The sequence below is a fragment of the Staurois parvus genome, unplaced genomic scaffold, assembly GCF_062004578.1.
Source record: "Staurois parvus isolate SC_StPar_1 unplaced genomic scaffold, SC_StPar_1.0 ptg000310l, whole genome shotgun sequence".
NCBI lineage: Eukaryota > Metazoa > Chordata > Amphibia > Anura > Ranidae > Staurois > Staurois parvus.
In genome coordinates this window covers 542638-564173 of record NW_028318106.1, presented here as the reverse complement: position 1 = coordinate 564173, position 21536 = coordinate 542638, and the positions used below count along the sequence as shown (strand labels likewise).

The following is a 21536-nucleotide window of genomic DNA, read 5'->3' as shown; positions in this document are numbered from 1 at the left end:
ACTTCTCTGTTTGGTATCACTTTAAAGGATAAGTTTACCTTTTGTAACATGTTACATGTTACACCCACAATCAGTTTACTATTACATAGAGGGAAAAGTCAAAAGCGTTAAAACATAAAATTATTAATACAAAGAAAATACCCACCCCTGGCTTTCTGTGCACATACAAGCACTAAGCATACGTAAACTATGACTGCCAAAACATATTAAGTATTAGACATGTGCAGAACAAAAACATTTTGGATCTTTATGTTGAGTTACGTTACATTTAATTCAATTGCATTTGTTTTGTTTTGTTTCATTTATTGGGTTTTGAATGGATTTGAATTTCCAGAAGTATTTGAATTGAAAATATTGAATCGATCCAAATTCATTGTGAAGAATAGCTGGTTGTCAAGGAGCGGGCCACCGCTGCGTCCTTAACAAGTGTGTCTCATCTGCTATCAGTGGGATTCCTTGCTGACAGCAAAATGTTCTTTTAAAAAAGCAGCGTGATACCCCCTCCCCCCCCCCCCATGTATACCATGTCTGGTATAGATTTTGAGGGAATTTTTTTTTCAAATGGCATGAGGTCCTATCCAAAATTTATACCACTAACCAATTTTAATAAAACAATTAAATTAATTCATTTCATTCAGATGTTTAAAGCATCTAAATGAAATGAACCATCCAAATTTATTCGATAATAGCTGGTTGTTGAGAAGCAGGCGGCTGGCCACTGCATCCTTAAGACTCATCTCCTGTCATCAGTAGAATGTAAACAAATAAAAAAAAAAGGGGTGCCCCCCAATCCATATCAGGCCCTTTAAGTCTGGTATGGATTTTGAGGGGAACCCTAATCCAAAGTTAAATTACAAAACAGCCCCCCCCCCCAAATCCATACCATACCCTTGTCCAAACATGCAGGCCAGGAAAGGGGGGAGGGTGAGTGAGAGGCAGCCCCCCTCCTGAACCATACTAGGCCACATGCCCTCAATATGATGGGGGTGCTTTGGGCTACTGACCCGAATAAAAAAAACAGTGTACACACAATACTTGCCTCCCAACAACTGACAGCTCTGTTTCCCACTGATGGTAAATGTTTAATTATCATTGGCACTGGGAATTGGAGCTGTCAGTCGTGGGTACCTAGCGATGATAAATAAACAAAGGGGCGTAATCACCCACTGTCACCCATGACTTGGCTCCTTTGTTTATTTACCATCAGTGGGAACTGGAGCTTTCAGTCACTGGGAGGAAAGCGTCACGTACGCACCCCTTTTTTTTCTTCAGGTTGGCGGCCAGCGTTCATCGTAATTGATGCTGAATTTACTTTGGGGGACATTGGGTTTTTTTGTTTTCCTTTTTTTTTTTATAAATTCATTTTCAAAAACCGTTTGTGTTTTTATTTATTTTTTTGGTGAATGAGTAGGGGTACTATGTGTCCCACACTCATTTGTATGGGGGGGGGGGCTGGGATATGGGGGCCCCCTTATTAAAGGGGGCTTAGAGAGTCTGATAATCCCCACCGCACGCAGATCCCCCACAACCACTGGTCCATGGTTGAGCTGAAGATGCCCTTGTCTCCATCAACATGGGGACAAGGTGCTTTTGAGGGGAGCTCCCCCTGCCCAACAGCACCCCACCCCCTCCCATGTTGAGCACCTGTGGCCTTGTATGGTTCAGGAGAGGGATGCCATTTGCTTGTCCCCCCCCCCCTTTATCGGCCTGTCAGGCTACATGCTTTGATAAGGGTCTAGTATGGATTGGGGGGGGGCGTTAATTGGTAATTTAACTTTGGATTAGGGTTCCCTTCAAAATCCATACCAGACTTAAAGGGACTAGTATGTATTGGGGGGGGGGGGGGGGGGTGACACATTTTCTTTTTTTTTTTTTTTTTTTCACATTCTACTGATGACAGCAGCTGAGTCATGGTTGTTAAGGATGCAGTGGTTGGCCTCCTGCTCCTTAATACCTAGCTATTATCGAATCAATTTGGATAATTCATTTCATTTAGATGCTTCAAACATCCGAATAACATGAATTCATTTAGTTGTTTTATTAAAATTTATTTCGGATTTGTTGAAATTTGTTACTGTTGTAATTCGGAAATTTGGATACATTTGAATCTCCAAATAATTAAAATTTCATAAAAATTTTGATTCAGAACTAAACGAACCACATATGTCTATTAGGTATGTCCATTCAAGGATTAATTCTAGGGTCAGTTTTATTCTAAACTGATTAGCTGTAAATGTTTTTATATCATCACCTATAGACAATTTTAGATATACTTTGTCTCTGTTATGTCTTGACCTATTTGGTGTCTATTTATTCTTATATTACATTTTATAGACACTTCGAAAATTTTATTGTGTTTGTGTGCTCTAAAGTTTTTTACAAAAAAATATACCGTATATACTCGAGTATAAGCCGAGTTTTTCGGCCCATTTTTTGTGCTGAAAAACGGCCCCCTCGGCTTATACTCGAGTCAACGTCGAGTCAACGTCGAGTCAACGTTGCAGATGACATGCCGTCCCTGTCATCTGGACACCCCCCCGGGATCAATCTTGTCAGTGTGGGAGGAATAGTGCCCCATCGTTGGTGTTAGTGGGGGGGGGATTACTGCCCCATCGTTTGTGTCAGTGGGGGGAGGAACAGTGCCCCATCGTTGGTGTCAGTGGGGGGAGGACGAGTGCCCCATCGTTAGTGTCAGTGGGGGGAGGACGAGTGCCCCATCGTTGGTGTCAGTGGGGGGAGGAATAGTACCCCATCGTTGGTGACCCCTGCTCCAGCCTGGGCTCGTTCGCTCCCTCTCTCTCCCATGGTACACACTTACCTGTCAGATGTCTTCCTTCTCCGGCCGCTTTCCTCCTCCTCACTCGCTCACTCAATCTGCGGTGCCGCTCGGCTCCTCCTCTCGCCGGTGATTGGGTGCCTGTGTGCCTCTCCTGAGCTACAGTTCCGGCGGCCAGTCACCGGCGAGGAGGTGGAGCTTGGAGAGGAGGAGCCGAGCGGTACCGCGCAGAACGATCGAGGACAACGGCCGGAGAAGGAAGACATCTGACCGGTAAGTGTGTACCATGGGAGAGGGAGGGAGCGAACGAGCCCAGGCTGGAGCAGGGGTCACCAACGATGGGGCACTATTCCTCCCCCCACTGACACCAACGATGGGGCACTCGTCCTCTCCCCACTGACACCAACGATGGGGCACTCGTCCTCCCCCCACTGACACCAACGATGGGGCACTTGTCCTCCCCCCACTGACACCAACGATGGGGCACTATTCCTCCCCCCACTGACACCAACGATGGGGCACTTGTCCTCCCCCCACTGACACCAACGATGGGGCACTATTCCTCCCCCCACTGACACCAACGATGGGGCACTATTCCTCCCCCCACTGACACAAACGATGGGGCAGTAATCCCCCCCTCACTAACACCAACGATGGGGCACTATTCCTCCCACACTGACACCAATGATGGGGCACTATTCCTCCCCCCACTGACACCAACGATGGGGCACTATTCCTCCCACACTGACACCAATGATGGGGCACTATTCCTCCCCCCACTGACACCAACGATGGGGCACTATTCCTCCCCCACTGACACCAATGAAGGGGCACTATTCCTCCCCCCACTGACACCAATGATGGGGCACTATTCCTCCCCCCACTGACACCAACGATGGGGCACTATTCCTCCCCCCACTGACACCAACGATGGGGCACTATTCCTACCCCCTCGGCTTATACTCGAGTCAATAGTTTTTCCCAGTTTTTTGAGGTAAAATTAGGTACCTCGGCTTATATTCGGGACGGCTTATACTCGAGTATATACGGTAGCTTTGATAAACAGCTGCACTAATATGGTGTGAGATTACTAGAAATTGCAATTATCATGATTTGACTCTATGGGTCCTCTACATTTAAATGTAGCACTACCCTCGTGAGGGCTGCTGTGTTGTGGGCAAGGGTGGACTGACCATTTGGAAACTCGGGCACTGCCCGAGGGCCCGGGGTCAGTAGGGGGCCCCATGAGATGCCCCTGGTACCTTTTTCATAGGCTTTTTTGAGTTTGGGCAAGGACACAGGGGCCCCATGATCCCCTATTGCCTGGGGGCCCCATGAGTTGTCAGTCCGCCCCTGGTTGTGGGTACACCTAAGCTTCCCTCTTGCCAGCCAGGCAACAGGTATTCCTCACACAAACTTGCATCCAAAGACAATGACCAGTCCATGAACTTGGTTTTGTTGTTTTATTAGGGGAATTCAATTTGCATAGTGAAATAGGGATTATGGGATGCCCAATTTGGTTTGAAACAATGGTAGGGGGACACTTCCTTCCTATGTACAAAGCAGATCCTGGACTGTTCTTTTCCTGAAAGCCCCCAGTCGTTGTTGATCAGTAGCAGCTGCCCCTTACGGGTGAGGAACTAGCAGCCCCTCAAAAATCACTTTACTTCTCATAGCTACATGCAGAGACGTCTTCTCTCACCTTACAGAGCTGCTCCCAGCTCCACAGCCTGCGAGCACCACCAACCCTCCTGGCTTCTCAGAAGATCTCCTGGGACAAGGATGAAGGACTGAGCCCAATGCTGTCCTTAGAGAACTTGCTGCATGTGGCAGTATCTCTCCTTGTAGATCCCAAGTATACTGCTGTACTCACACTGTCCTCCTTTCTCCCTGCTTCTCCAGGCCTTGATCCCATCTACGCCTCTCCGCAGGCTGTATCCTCCTGAGCCAGCCTGAGTCCAGCCTAGAGGCCGGCTCCCCCCCCCCCCCCTGGACCTAGGGAGCCCCTCCTAGGACACTGACAGTCTCCTCGGCACTTTATCTTCCACCCAAATCCTCTGTCAGCCTGACTCTCACATATTTATAGGCCAGTCCATCACTCCACCAGTCCTCCAAACCTGGGATTGGCCAAACCCCCCCATGAATATGCAGATTAGGCCTCCACCCCTTCCTTCTCACCGACCTCTAGAAGGCTCTATGGTCCTCCAGAGTCAGGAGGAGGCAATACAGCCACAACTTGTAGAGTCATCCAGCTGACCAGCGATAACCTGACCTTCAATCACATGACCCACACAACTACCAGGAGTCACACAATGATTTTGCCTATAATACACTACACTTATTCTAGCAGCACACTAGAGGGAGCTACATCAAAAATATATAATGTTTTTTTTTATAGTTTTTATGTGTGTTATTATTGAAAAAATGAGCAATTAAACATGTATGTGCAAAACGGACAAAAAAATATTAAAAAAATAAAAATTGCCCTGCCAACGAAAAGATAATGAATGCAGTGCTCACCAGTGTATGAACCTAATCAATCATTACAGGAATACCAATTGCCTTATACCCTCAGTGCCTATCTGTAGTAACTGGAGGTCTGTGTGATTCAGAAAACATTTTTTCCATCTTTCTGGTGAATTGGTGCCCATTGGTTCTGATTTAATCATGGGTATACTGTACATGTACAATCTTGCATCACTGTCATGTCAACTTAAAAATCCTTTGCTCACGGAAGTTAATATTTGTTCCCATTGTGCAAGAATATGCTTATACAGGCTACAAGGTTGCTTTGATGAGGAATTTATACTACGGCATCCTACAGTATGCCAGCAAATCCAAAATATACACCATTACATTTTTGTTAAAAAAAAAAAAAATAAATATATATATATATTTCTTGAAAGCATCAGAGAATTGTACACATGGGCATGTTGTACAGCACATGTGCAGATTTTGTGTGTATGCTCAGAAGTCCTAGCTCGGATCAGCAAATTACTTGTTATATGCTGGTGTGTGTCATATAGATTCCAGTGATATGTACATTTCCTACAACATGCGGGGTTCCATGATAAGCCTTTTAGCTGGGCACATGTGCATTAAATTGCTTCACAAGCCACTGACATTGTATTTTGTCTGGGGCACACTGTGGTGTACCCTGTAGGAACAGATGCATGACGCAACATGATCTGGATCTAAACTCCAGCTTTCCCTTCAGTCTTGCACAGTTGTACCAGCTCCTCTCCTGTACTGACAATACTTACTTTGATTTCACTGCACACTGTGATAGTCTCACAATGTGCATTAGAAGCTGCAGCAAGTCAGATAGAGCCTAATTTCCTGGCTGAAGGATGTCCAACATCATCTAGTGCTTTTTTCCCCAGCCTGATCAGACCTAACACTAACCAGTCTTCACCAGAGCTCCTGATGGTGGAGGTTTTACTGCATGTTGGTACCAGGTCACGGGCCTCAATATCGTCACACTTGGAGGTGAGCAAGCCGGGATCCAGTAGCAGATGTAGCAGGTAGGGATCAAGCAGAAGTCAGTAAACAAGCCAAAGGTCAGTAACAAGTGGTTGCAGGCAGGGATCAGACCAAAGCGTAGTCAAGGAACAAGCCAAAGGTTGGTAACAAGTGGTAGTGAAGATACAGATGGCAGCAGGAGTGAGAGGTGCAAGATATTGGCTGGAGAGGAGTGCAATAATCTGGCAAACAGGTAGTGCAGAGACATGGCTTACATGAAGAATTTCATGGGAGCAGAGCAGGGGGGGGAAAGCAGGCACCTGCCCCAGGTGCTGTGTTGAGGGGGGCTCTGAAGAGTTGGTCACTCGTCCCACCCCTTTTGACAGGAGAGACTGCAGTGTCACTCCTGTCAAAAGGAGCAGCGGCCAATAGCTGCTGCTTGAAGGAGAATTTGGCTTTCTTCTCCCTCCAGTCTGCCTGGGGCAGAAAAGAGCTGGCGCTGAGACAGACAACTGTCTTCAGTCTCATCACCGCGCTGCTGAGGAAGGAGGGCAGACTGTGTCCTTCTTCCTCTCTCTTCCTGTCATGTGACTGGAGAGATGAAGAAGACTCTGCCTTCACTCCAGTGCGTACCGATCTCTCAATACAAGGGGAAGGGAACGGGGCAACAACTCGCAAGTATGGGGACCCCTGATGTAATGGGGGACTGTATGGGGGACACCTGATGTAAAGGAGGACTCTATTGGGGACACCTAATGTAAAGGGGAACAAAACTGGGGACTCCACTTGGCGGGGGCTGCAAATCACTATCTTTGCCCTGAGTGCTAGATGACCTTGTCCCATCACTGCATGAGAGGAACAAAGAGTTCAAGGCTGTCCAGAAACAAGGTACAAAACAAGATTGCCCTAGGGATCAGACAGGGAGCTGTCCAGCTTCTCAGGAGGCACAGCAAAAACAGCCACAAGCAGAGGTTGCATATACAGGCGTACCTCAGTTTACGAATTTAATTTGTTCTGCTGGACTTTTTTGTAAACCAGGTGTCAGGTGCACGTTAAACCCTCTCCCAGTCTAAGTGGAGCTGCCTCTAATGTGAATGGGCTGACTTTTTGTAAACACTAGCCTTGTTTACTCCATGTGATGGCCATGATTGGTTTACAATGAACAGGTACAGAACCACTAATGCATTGGTGCCACTAGTGTATTAATGCATTAGTGTGCATGAATGCATTCATTTCAAATTGCACCCCACCGCACCAAGGCAACACATCTGCATTGTAGCACGTCACAGCCCGTATCAATATATTTAAAAAAAATAGGAAACGTCTGATTTTGGCCATGTCTTGGGTGCATTGGAAGACCATTATTTTCAGTGGGCTTCCTAGACAGGAGGCACATTACAATTCATGCACCTCAATGATTTAAATGGGTCCTAGAGAATTACAGTACAAGGTTGCCTTCTCAAGGACAGGTAGGCAGGCTAGTGAGTGCACCAAAGGACATTTTCATGATACAACATCCTTTCCACTGTAAAGTAAAAGGAAGCAGCACAAAGTAACAAACCTAATACAGATCACCGCCACACTGTGGTATAAATCTCCGAACATATGTGGTTTTTCTCAGAGAAAAATAACTTCTTCATTAAAAATAGACAGCCCAAGTGACACACTTTGCTGAATCCAGCCAACCATAACCAGTGCACATTCCCGTCACAACAACAAACTGCAGACTAACACAGCTAGTAAATAATACATTTCACTAAAACTGCATATTAGTATATGAAAATGATATTATTACAAATTATTATTTACAAAACTGGCTTTTTGCAGTGGAAATGTTGCCCAAAAATCTATCACTTAAAGAATACTGTATGTGTACTTGTACGAAAAAGTATCCTGTTCACTTTGTATTATTTCCTTTGTGTGAAATCCCTGGTGTTCCTGCCAGTATCTACTTTCCTAATAAAAGCTGACCACACTAGGTATGAGAGCACAGCGTGGTCATTTCCCTAGCTGTGCTGAGAACTCAGCCTGCTCTCCTCCAAAGATCAGACTTTTGCTGATCAAAAAAATATAATAGGTCATATTACACATAATAAAGGCTCCTTAGCACTTGGTAAAGCACATCACTTGATAAATCAGATGTTAACAGGCCAACAGATATCCAACGGACCTCCCAGAGAGAAGGGAACTCCCAAGGGCAATGGACAAAAATTTTTTTTGGGTATCACATCTCCAGTTATCACTCAAAAAAAGGGGTGCATGTTGGTTCTGGCATATCCATAAGAACCTGGGCCTGTAAAGAACTAGAGGGGTATAAAGAACACCTCACTATTGTGCCAATGCAGTATGCAAGGGAAGAGCAAGGCCTTTGCTAAGGGTAACTAAGTACACGTTCATGACACAAGAAAACCAGTCTTAGGTGTGGTATCTGGGCGAGGTGTGGGGTCCTCCAATATTGAGGGGGTCTCTGCTTGGGCTCCCTCCCTAGTGGTCCTACTGCTATAGCAACCAGGAGCAGACCAGCATTACGGAGGCCCTCAGCCTAGCTGTACAGTACTGTTGAAGAAGAGTTAACACAGAACATGCAGGCTGCCAACACACAGTACAAGTGCATACAGACTGGCAATGAACTTAGACCAAGCACATATACACTAAAATGCATCAATCTCTCCAGGAATATGAGCCCCAGCTTAGCACACAGAAGTCACTTATTAATTTTATAATTTAATATCCTGAAAGTTGGCAGTGCATAAAATATATGCAAACAATTTAAAAAAAGACAAAAAGACATTCACAGTTGGCTATTCACTATGTAAACAAAAGAGAATAAAAACAGAAATAAACTTTACCAAGGTTTATCCTGTTACAAGAGCATGTCAGAAGCAAATACAGTTCCCCAGTTGGAACGGCTCAGTGGGAATCACCCCGTCCATATCCCATGTTCCTCTGTTTATTAAAAGTATAAAGTGCTGATTGTTATAAATAACAATATATCATAATACATATAATAATCCGATAAGAATCCTTGATAAATGATGATGTCCACAAAAATAATATATAATGTCCAAAAAAATGTATTAAATAGTCCTCCAAAGAAACAATCCACATTGTAACTTCCAGCAAAGTGATATTCCCAATTGTTTCTGGAGATCAGACCTCAAAGGAAAGAGAACTCACATAGTGTAAAACCATAAATATACATGGGATCAAACGAACATCACTGCAAACGCATGTGAATCACACTAAACCACACGTGATCACTAATAAAGGTGAGTATTAGTGTGAACTTGTGCATGAAAACGCTAGTGACACTTGCATGCCGTGTTCATACTGTGAAAGATGTGTACACTTCTAAGTATAAGGATTGAATACCCTTACCAGAGCGTGGATTTAAACCAGCATGTAAAAATCCCAATCAAGAGACCACCTTGTGGATTCAGCAAATGGAACACTAATCCTCCATCCATATATAGGTTCACTCAATGCCACTGAACAGGCTATAATGGTGCAGTTCATAAAGACTCATCCAATACTACTTCTCTGTAAGCAATTGACTCTGGATATTGCCACCAAAACCCAGCAATGATAGGCTCATCAATAACCAGATAACCTTTAATGAATAACAAAAGTCATAAACAACAATAAAACAGTCAGTCCCTCTGCAGATCCTTAGGAGCGCTCCTTCTGTGTCTCTGACTGAGGATTCCAGGATCCAAGATGGCCGTCCGGTAACTGCCGGCTATGCTGTGTGTCTTGACGTCACTTCCCTTTGACGCGTTTCGTCACCTGACTTATTCATAAAGGGTAAGGACGTCTAACAGGAAGGTCTTATTTATACTCCTCTCGGACATAGGCACTGAGGTCAACACCGCCATATTACTGAAGAGACCGCTGCCCATACAGGGCATCACTATTGTGGTCCCAATATTTGCGGCAAATACACCTCATTACTTGGCTAAATGTTCTCAGAGCTTCATTAAATAACAAATAATCAACAAAATACAGAAATCCATGATAATTAAAATAAAATATACAATATGATATATAATAATAACGATCTTGCTACTCCCCCTAGAGGGCAAGGGATAAACTGCCAATGGAAATAGCATAAAATTTACAATATAAAATATAAGAGACCGCTGCCCATACAGGGCATCACTATTGTGGTCTCGATATTTGCAAATACACCTCATTACTTGACTAAATGTTCTCAGAGCTTCATTAAATAACAAATAATCAACAAAATACAGAAATCCATGATAATTAAAATAAAATATACAATATGATATATAATAATAACAACGATCTTGCTACTCCCCCTTGAGGGCAAGGGATAAACTGCCAATGGAAATAGCATAACTGAATGAACATGTTACCTATACATATTCCCAATATCAACCTATCAGGACAATACACAATTTCATAGTAAATACTAAGCCAAATATACTGTTCGGGTAATGGATATACCATTTAAAATTATATCAAAAATATAAAATATAAAAAGATTAATATATAGAAAATATATACTTCATCTTATAAAACCACAGCTAAGTACTAATAATTATAAAATATAAATTATCATAAATCCTCTCATAAATAGATCAAAAATAGTATAAAAACTCCAAAAAGAAAATTTAAAAATTAGAGATAAAAGAATTAAGATCCAGATCCACATTCAACCCATAGGGTCTCAAGGTCTTAAGTTCAAATATCCAGGAGGTCTCGTTTTAGGAAAGGGCTTTTAATTTGTCACCGCCCCTCCAAAGTGTATCCATCCTGCCTATTCCACAAAACTTCAGCGTACTTGGGTCGCAGTTATGGCGATCCCTAAAATGCCTTGAGAGGCAGTGGTCCTTTTTCCCTTTCTTTATATTGGTTATATGTTCCCCTAATCCAGTGTTTCTCAACTCCAGTCCTCATGGACCCCCAACAGGTCATGTTTTCAGGATTTCCCTCAGATGAAACAGCTGTGGTAATTACTAAGGCAGTGAAACTGATCAAATCACCTGTGCAAAATAATGGAAATCCTGAAAACATGACCTGTTGGGGGTCCATGAGGACTGGAATTGAGAAACACTGCCCTAATCTGATATGTAGAGACCTAGAAGTTCTTCCTACATACTGAAGTTTATTTCTCTGAGTCCTACATACTCTGTTTATTGGAATATGGATGTGGGCTGAATATTAGCCCTTGGCCAATCATCCCTGGGGGGTGTTCTTTTCCCAACCCCCAGGATGGCTCTGTTCTGTAGGGAAAGGGGTTAATTGGACCGTTGATGTTCCAATAGCTGGGTCAAGGATAGAATTGTCTATGTCTATGATTGATTACTGATGAAGGGAATATTGTATCTACAGTATAACACCCCAGAAATAAAGTGGTAGTAAACTCTTCTTTGATAAGTGTACCTACAGGTATACTTATAATAAAGCTTACATGTAGGTAAAATTAATATCTCCTAAACGTGAACCATTTAGGAGATATTAGCCATTTCTGATAGCAGGCGCATGCGCTCTGAAGGAACGGCATACATGTGCTGTTCCTTCAGAGCACTATGCCTTGCCCCAGGACTCCCGCATGCATGCGCTAGAGTGGCGTTATCCCGGCTCGGCCAGTCAGAGCTCACGAACCCAAAAGGAAGACCTGGTGAAGATGGAAGCCCCGGGGAGCACAGCACATTATGCCTTTACCTTGCAGGGGGGATTCTTTTTTTTAATGCAGTTTACTACCACTTTAAACTATATCAACAATCATGTTACCTTTACATTTATGTTACATTTCTGCTACTGGTAAAATAATCACATTTTTATAGTTATGTTACATGAGGATTTACATATACTTTATTTCACTAAAGCCCAACTGAACTTGCAGTTTAAATTAGCTACAAACATTTCAGGTGCATCACAGCAAAAAAGGTGAGCAAAGTCTTACAGTTTACGTGTACAAATGAAACTTCAGAGCAAAAAAATATAACCAACCTCCTGTGTATACTAGTGCTGTTGACACTTACATGCGTTTCCACACACAATAGATATAACTTATATTAGTGCATATATTTCTATATACTCTACACCAGCCTTTCTCAACCAGGGTGTCCAGGCACCCTGGGGTGCCTTGAGGTTTCTTTAGGGGTGCCTTTGCAAAATGTCTAAAAATTGCCCAATACTTGTAGACAAGCCAGCGGGTGGAACAAGCCTGCCTGTTAGTTACACAAAGTCACAGGTTTTCATTGTGCACCATTACCACCTTGTAGCCGCAGGGGTCCTGACAACCAATTACATCATCAGTTGATAAGGAGGATGTCAGCTGCCTGCACAGCATCCTGGTTTGACCCTCCCCTGCCCCTCTCCATCAATTCTGGGGTCACATTAGCTCAGTGATGGAGAAAAACTGAGGGAGAAGAGAAACATTGGAATACTAGTCAGTACCAGTGTGCAAAAGTGTATTTGCTTTGGCAGAATAAATCACCTCTAATGTTGGGTGTCCTACATGTGTGGATGTTGCTGAGTTATATAAAACTATTAGAATAGTTTTTCACATTTTAGAATGGGGTGCCTCAAGACTGTCCATCATTTGAAACGGTGCCACAGGACTGTCCATGATTTGAAAGGGTGCCTTGACTGAAAAAAGGCTGAGAAACAATTGTCTACACAATCTCCTAGGTACATAAAAAAAGGTGATTTAAAAACTTGTGACTACAATGACCACAACTTATAGTCCTTCATATGATCATATCTTTTAGTTTGTTGCCTTTAGAAAGCAGCCACAGACTGAGTAGAAAAGCCTGCCCCTGCTAGCATGCTGTAGAATAGGACTTTCTTATAATCTGTCTTGTGCTACAACCTTCACCTAACCCTAAGCAATTGAAATAAAAAGAAAATCACCCAAAAATGTGTATATTTAAAATATGCCACACTAAATCCAAACACATGTAAATCAGCCCTACAATCTAGTGCAGGCGTCATTAAATGGCGGACCGGGGTCCGGATGCAGACCGGGGTCCGGATGCAGACCGATTCACTGTCCCATCTGGACCCATGCAGTCCTGCCATCTAAGAGCCTTTTCTTCCCCCAGCTGTCTCATGGTCATCCTCACAGAGCTGACAGCAGGAGGCAGGACAGTCCTGGATGGAGGGTGGGAGCTGCCTGAGGTTAAAAAGCAGGTGATTGGTTGCTAGGATGAAAGGCAGTCCTAGCAATCAATCACTATATGTGTATGGTAAGACAGTGGGGGGGGGCAAAATTAAAGGAGCTAAGCACAATAGTGTGAAAGGGGGCCGAGGACAGAATGTGGAGGGGCTGAGGACAGTAATGTGGGGGGCTAAGGACTGTGGTGTGTGGGGACTGAGGACACTAAAGTGGAAGGGGCTGAGGACAGTAACGTGGGTGGCTGAGGACAGTAATGTGGGGGCTGAAGACAGTAACATGGGGGTGTCTAGGGACAGTAATGTGGGGGCTGAAGACAGTAACATGGGGGTGTCTGGGGACAGTAATGTGGGGGAATGATGTAAAAAGGGGCAGAGTACTCTTCAGTGAAGGGGGCAGAGGACAGTACTGTTGGGGGGGGGTTTGATGTCAAGGAAGTGTGAGAATATTACTGTGAAAGAGGTGGAGGGGAGTGATGTAAAGGGGTAGCTGAGGACACTCATTAAGAGGGATCTTGCTGTGAATGAGGAGGGGACTGTGATGTGCAGTGGGGATTGAGGACACTGATGAACAGGTTCAGATCTGTACATGTGCATTTGGTGCACACGTTGCCGGTAGGTCAGCACTACCTGCTAGAAACCTGAAGAAGCCCCCAACCTTTTTCTCCAAAATCGCACTGCAGCAACACGTGGTTTGGTGCACATGAAAATGCACCACAGGGGCCTACATGAGATTCGGACCTCTGATGCATGCAAATTAATTTAATTCAGTACCCCTGATCTAGTACATCAAATCATATATTACATTCCCATTTGCCTACTATATGTCAACAATTAAAATAATACATAATAACGTGTACTACATGAATGAAGTAAATCAACAAATTGTGTATCACATTAATATAAAAAATCAAAAACACAATACCTATATGAACATGGAGAATCAAAAACGTAAAAGCAATATATTGTGAACAAATGAGTGTCCATAAATAGCATCTTCTAATATCCTTGTGCAACATGTAAAGTCATAAATATACAATGGTATCACACACTTGCGGCCTCCACCTTCCCCGGAGGGCAAATTCTTGCCTACTTAAATAGGCCTTTGTATCAAAAGGTGATATAGAGCATGTTCTCTAGTCCCCAGGCCAATTCTGAGATTTCTCTCACATGTGTAAGAATCAGCTTTTTTTTGCTAGAAAATTAATTAGCACCCCCCAACATTATATATTTTTAAGCAGAGGCCCTGGAGAAAAAATGGTGGTTGTTGCAGTTTTTCACGTTGTACAATATTTATGCAGTGCCTAATCAAATGCAAATTTTCTGGACGAAAATAATTTAATGAAATTTAGTGCACCCAAACACAATATAATTACAAATTTTTTGGTAAAACATAAAAGATGATGTTACACTGAGTAAATAGATACCTTACATGTCACACTTAAAATTGCATACGCCCGTGAAACAGCGACAAACTATGGTACCTAAAAATCTCCATCTTAAAAGCTTTTACAAGTTACCAGTTTAGAGTTACACAGGACAGGAAGTATTATTGCTCTCACGCTGACGTTCGCAACAATGCCTAACATGTGTGGTGCGATCACTGTTTACATATGTGTGCGGGACCTAAGTGCCTGTTTACCTTTGTGTGTGACCCTGGGGTACAAAATTATTATTGTACTTACATTTATTTTTGACATTGTTCCCTTAATTTTTAATCAGGGGCGGACTGACCATTTGGAAACTCGGGCACTGCTCGAGGGCCCGGGGTCAGTAGGGGGCCCCATGAAATGCCCCTGGTACCTTTTTCAGAGGCTTTTTTGAGTTTGGGCAAGGACACAAGGGCCCCATGATCCCCTATTGCCCGTCGGCCACATGAGTTGTCAGTCCACCCCTGTTTTTAATTAAACTTTATTGCTATCACAAGGGATGAAGAATATCCCTTGTGATAACATAGGCCGTGACCGGTCTTTTTATGATCTGGGGGTCTCTGTTCTTTCATAGGCTTTAAGCCCTTCACTTTCTATCCAAAACAAAATAAAGAGTTTTGGCTACAATACAATGATAACTGAAAGCTGTGCTTGCCCAAAATACAATGTACTTTCCCTTTCCTCGAATACGCCTGTTTAACATTGAATAAATAACTTTATTTGTAGTTCTACGGAGCTTCACCACTGTTCCCTGAAAGTCATGGAGCCCGAAGGAAGCCCTGCCCGCAGCCTGCTAAGACTGTTAGGAGACCAAGGATGTACAACAAAGGAACTGGCGGATCTTCTACAAAGTATTGGCCAGTCTAATGCCGTTCAGATCCTGAAACCTCCAGGTGCGTTGTAGTCCTTGTATATTTACCATCAACCGTAAACAGCTCCAATGGGTTGTCTCCTGCTAGCCTCTTATGTTCTTTTAAGACTCTAATGCCGAGCTTTCCCCATCCCCTAATGCAAGAGCCATAACATCAGGAGTTCCATGGTTATTTGTTATCTTTACATTACAGAGCTTCCATTGGAAGAGTGTGAGACCAAAGACAGCAGTAGTTGGTCACACTCAACCTGACTTGATCTGTAATGGTGAAGATGTTTTGCAGCTTCTCCAAGCCACTTCAGTTTCAGTGAGTGGCAGAAAAATACCTACTGTAGAATTTATATCCACATTGGTAGCACAGACACCTTAATCCAAGCACCATGGAATGTGTAGATGTTGATTACCCAAGAACAGGAGGGGAGGTTTGAAAGTTGTGGAACCACCCTGTTTTAGTTACAAAATCCCATCCTTTTTACTAGGAAGTCTGTAGGTGGTAATTCTTTAATTTACATAATAAATAATGTAAATAGACAGGCGCTACATATAAAATTTAAAATGTGCATATACTTATAAGAGGCTTGTTTTGCAACATGCCCCTAAATCAAACCATAAAATTATATTGCACCGAAAGGTAAGTCCTATATTTCCACTACTTTTGCAAAAAAAATACAAAAACACAAAAAAACACAAATTCAATAAAAGTCCATAGGTGAATTTAAATTTAGAAAAAGGTGACAGTCCTTTCAATTTCTTTACGCTGTGACCCAAACAAGGAAAGTGACTTATAGCTTCACCACGTGCGGCAAGGAATATAAAAATTGCTCACTCATCAGACCTTTTGACCCCCATAAAGGTGGTCAGATGCGCTTTTTGGTCATATAGGAGACCATCCTCTCAGAAAGTTACTCCCCTCCAGTAGCTCTCTGATTATATGGCCATAAGCTAAAGTATAGGGACACCCAACATGTCTCCGATACTTCTATGGTGTTTGGTATGGGCTAATCCTTATGGTGATTTGGTGCCAGACCGCTCAGATAAACCAGACAGATAAATAACCTAAGTGCAGTATTTATTAAATGACCATTAAAACAATATACAAACGATTTTGCACTCACATGGAGTGGTGCCTGTAAATCAGCACCAGTATCTGCAGCCTGTGAATATCAAAAATGACCAAAATGTGCTCCAGGCCTCGCTTTTGCTGAGGCTGAACGTTTCCAGACCCGGAAGGGAAGTATTGACGCTTTAATTTACATGGCTGAAGGCATGAATTGTCAAAATGTTATCATTCAACTTTGTAGTGGCCAAACCAGTTTGGCAGAACTTTGGAAGAGCATCTGGTGCCTTAATACTGGAGTCCTGGGGTGGCATACTGTATAAGAAGCCAACATCCACACAGGTAGTAAAGACACCTTAATTCAAGCACCATGAAATGTGTTGATGTTGATTGTCCAAGAACATGGCGGGTGGTGTGAAGGTTGTGTAACCATCCTGTTCCAGTTACATAATCCTATCCTTGGTGCCAGAGTCTGCATAGGTGTTAATTCCTCAATTTACATGGCTAAAGGTGTAAATTGAAGCCAAAACACCATCTGTAATGGACCGCCTGACAGCACCTCTATCAATCCCCTGGCAGAGCCTCGCCAGAGTGCGGAGTCTAAGCACCGGAGCACTTGTTCACCAGGGCCCCTGATGGTGGGGATGGACTTGGAGCGCTCCGGTACCAGGTCGCAACTGCTAGGTATCTCCAACAGGGGTAGAGGAGTCTGACAGGAGCTCCAGGGGGCTAACAGTCTGATGTGAGGGAGCCTAGTGATCCCTGCGGGATGGATGAGCTAAATCAGAGTCATACAGGCCGGGTCGGTAACTAGCGGGTCGGTGAGGTACAAAACGATAGGCAAAGGATAGTCGGGTCACACGCAGGGTCAATACCAAAAGATCATATTTAAAGGGGAACATCCAGGAGCAGAGTCAGGCAGGCCAAGGGTCAGGACAGGAGAAGGCAGCAAGGTCAAACAATCCAGATCAAGATACTCACAGCACAGGTAACAGCATACAAAGACCATTCGGCAACAAGTGTTTGTGCAGAGCTGGTTTAAATAGCCCGCCCTGCACCTGACAGGTGCAGCCTAGGTCCTAGTGCCTGCCTAGTACTGTCAAGACGACGGGTGCGCCTGGGTCCTAGTGCCCTGCCACCTACACGTCTTGGCAGACACCTACGCCTGTGTAGACCCATGCGTCGCGATGGTCCCTGACACCATCACTCAACTTTGTAGTGTAACTGGTTATCTGGTGAAGATACCTTAATACTAGAGTCCCAGGGAGGCATACAAGAAGCCAACATACTGTTAGACGTGCATTTCGTAACACATCGATTTTCAGCTGAAAATTTGACTTTCGGAGATACAGATGTATATGGATCTCCAAATGCACATAGTAACAAATGTCAATGAATCAGAAAAAACAAGTCATAACAAAATTAAGGAAGGCATTTGTTTCATTTGGATGTTTGAAGCATCCAAAATAATGTGAATAGCTGGTTGTCGCTGTTGTCGCTGTTGTCTCCGGCGGCTGCTCGCTGTAATATATCTCCTAAACAGTGCACACATAGGACATATTCATTTTACCTACAGGTAAGTTTTAATATGAGTCGAAGAATGGACTTTACTACCACTTTAATGCTGGCACTTGTTTTGTTTAAATTCTGCTGTCAACGGGAATCTCACTGACAAGAGATGAATCAGGGTTGTTATGGATATGGCGGATGCTTGCTCCTTAACAACCAGCTATTTTTCTGATATATGTGAAACGAATGCCTACATATCTACATACTCTACAGCTTGCCAGCAAATACACAATATTAATATACAGTGAGGAACAGAAGTATTTGAACACCCTGCGATTTTGCAAGTTCTCCCACTTAGAAATCATGGAGGGGTCTGAAATTCACATTGTAGGTGCATTCCCACTCTGAGAGACAGAATTTAACAAAAAAAATTCAGGAAATCACACTGTATGATTTTTAAAGAATGTATTTGTCTTGCACTGCTGAACGTAAGTATTTGAACACCTGAGAAAATCAGTGTTAATATTTGGTACAGAAGCTTTTGTTTGCAATTACAGAGGTCAAACGTTTCCTGTAGGTCTTGACCAGGTTTGCACTGCAACAGGGATTTTGGCCCACTCCTCCACACAGATCTCCTCTAGATCTGTCAGGTTTCGGGGCTGTTGCTGAGCAACACGGAGTTTCAGCTCCCTCCAAAGATGTTCTATTGGATTTTGGTCTGGAGATTGGCTAGGCCACTCCAGAACCTTGATATGCTTCTTACGGAGCCACTCCTTGGTTATCCTGGCTGTGTGCTTCGGGTCCTTGTCATGTTGGAAGACCCAGCCACGACCCATCTTCAATGCTCTGACTGACTGACGGAAGGAGGTTGTTGCTCAAAATATCACAATAAATGGCCCCATTCATCCTCTCCTTAATACAGTGCAGTCGTCCTGTCTCCTTCGCAGAAAAGCACCCCCAAAGCATGATGTTACCACCCCCATGCTTCACAGTAGGGATGGTGTTCTTGGGATGCAACTCATCCTTCTTTTTCCTCCAAACACGACGAGTGAAGTTTAGACCAAAAAGTTCTACTTTGGTCTCATCTGACCACATGAGTTTCTCCCATGCCTCCTCTGGATCATCCAGATGGTCATTGGCAAACTTCAGACGGACCTGGACATGTGATGACTTGAGCAGGGGAACCTTCCGTGCAATTCATGATTTGAAACCGTGACGGCGTAGTGTTCTACCGACAGTGACCTTTGAAACTGTGGTCCCAGCTCTCTTCATGTCATTGACCAGCTCCTCCCTTGTAGTTCTGGGCTGATTCCTCACCTTTCTTATCATCAATGATACCCCACGAGGTGAGATCTTGCATGGAGCCCCAGTCCGAGGGAGACTGACAGTCGTCTTTAGCCTCTTCCAATTTCTAACAATTGCTCCAACAGTTGATCTATTTTCACCAAGCTGCTTGGCAATTGCCCCGTAGCCCTTTCTAGCCTTGTGGAGGTCCAGAATTTTGTCTCTGGTGTCCTTTGATAGCTCTTTGGTCTTGCCCATGGTAGTATTTGGCGTCTGACTGACTGTGGGGTGGGCAGGTGTCTTTAAAGAGCTCACACAGGTGCTACTAAGTTAGATTAATGAGTGGAGTAGAGGTGGACTTTTTAAAGGCACAGTAAAAGGTCTTTGAGAGACAGAATTCTTGCTATTTCTTAGGTGTTCAAATACTTATGTTCAGCAGTGCAAGACAAATAAATTCTTTAAAAATCATACAATGTGATTTCTTGAATTTTTTTTTTAATTCTGTCTCTCAGAGTGGGAATGCACCTACAATGTGAATTTCAGACCCCTTCATGATTTCTAAGTGGGAGAACTTGCAAAATCGCAGGGTGTTCAAATACTTCCGTTCCTCACTGTATCAGTTGAGTTTTGGGGAGGGTGGATCAGTAAATGTTTGTTAGTTAAAATATTATAATAATATAATAGATAATATAAAATGTTACAAGTTGTCTGTTTTTCAGGGATAAAAGTGATGATCCAACCAGAGTCAGTGGCTGTCCAGTCTGGACAAATGGTCAAGCTTTCCTGTGTAGCAACGGGTCATCCCATAGTTAATTACCAGTGGTTCAAAATGGACAAAGAGGTAATGACTACTAACTATGACAAGGAGATGAGTATGAAACCAAAACGGTACATAACTATGTGATTTGTTTCATTTCATGGTTGAAACCATGTGACATTTGCCCCTCAGGGATAGGAGACTCGCAATGAGGGTTGATACTTTACCATGTACTTGTGCTTTATTCCTTAAAACAAATATATTCATTTTAAACCCCCCCTCCCCAGCAAACATATACCGTTCCTAGATGCTTTGTCTCTTCTTTCATCCAGGGAGAAGATACTTGATACTTCTAGGTATGGAGGGGCATGTGACTCCTATTCTTCTAAGATGACAGTGTTGCAGCAGCAGCTTGGCCCAGTTCCCACACCAGTCTGGTTTAAATACCGTATATCTTGCATTCCCAATTCATTCCAGTACACTCTTTGTTCTATCTTCACTCCTTCACGCCTAAGGGTGAAACAAATCTCAATGCCTAAGCACAATTTTGCAACTTTGACATGTGTTAGTAAAACCGTACATATCATTGCAACTACTTTGTATATCCAGGTGGATTATACCACATTTTTTTCAGGACAAATTGGGCTTTGATTTGGTGGTAAATGGTAATGGATATCTCCTGATGTGTTTTTTATTATCAAAGGAAAACTGGCCCAAAATAGTAAAAAAAAAATATTTTTTTTAATTTAGCTGTGTGTTTCTTGTTACTACCATAACCTACCACCAAAGAACAACTCAAAATAAATTTTCCAGCTCTTCAGGATCGCAGAGATACCATATATGTGTGTGTGTTATTTGTTGTTTGTACCCGTAGCACAGCCCAGAAACAATAGTGCGCATTTTGTTTTTTGTTTTTTTTACCTAAAACACTCAACACTGACACTAACTGACACTGATACCAGTTTTTTTTTTTTTAATTTGCCCTTGACCTTTGACCCTGACCTTGACCCAAACACAAACCCTATATAAACCGCCATTTGTAGACACTATAACTTTCACGTAAACCAATTAATTTACACATATTGGGATTTTTTGTTAGCAAAGACATGGAGCAGAATACATTTTGGCCTAAATTTATGACTAAATTTGATTTAAAAATTTTTTTTTACTGGACATATTTAATAGCAAAAAGTCAAAGATATTGTTTTTTTTCTCAAAATTGTCGGTCTTATTTTTTACAGCGCAAA

At 43.1% G+C, this 21536-nt stretch overlaps 1 protein-coding gene across 2 annotated transcripts in view; it reads left to right on the top strand.

Annotated features, from left to right (window-relative positions):
* The window catches only part of MALT1 (MALT1 paracaspase), a 253242-nt gene that overhangs the window by 102329 nt on the left and 129377 nt on the right, over window positions 1-21536 (top strand). For both annotated transcript variants that reach the window (XM_089683427.1, XM_089683426.1), the window contains exons 2-3: window positions 15538-15704; window positions 20252-20373. In XM_089683427.1, coding sequence (XP_089539553.1) covers window positions 15572-15704; window positions 20252-20373 — 255 coding nt within the window. In that variant the 5' untranslated portion in view covers window positions 15538-15571. The remainder of the gene's footprint in view (window positions 1-15537; window positions 15705-20251; window positions 20374-21536) is intronic.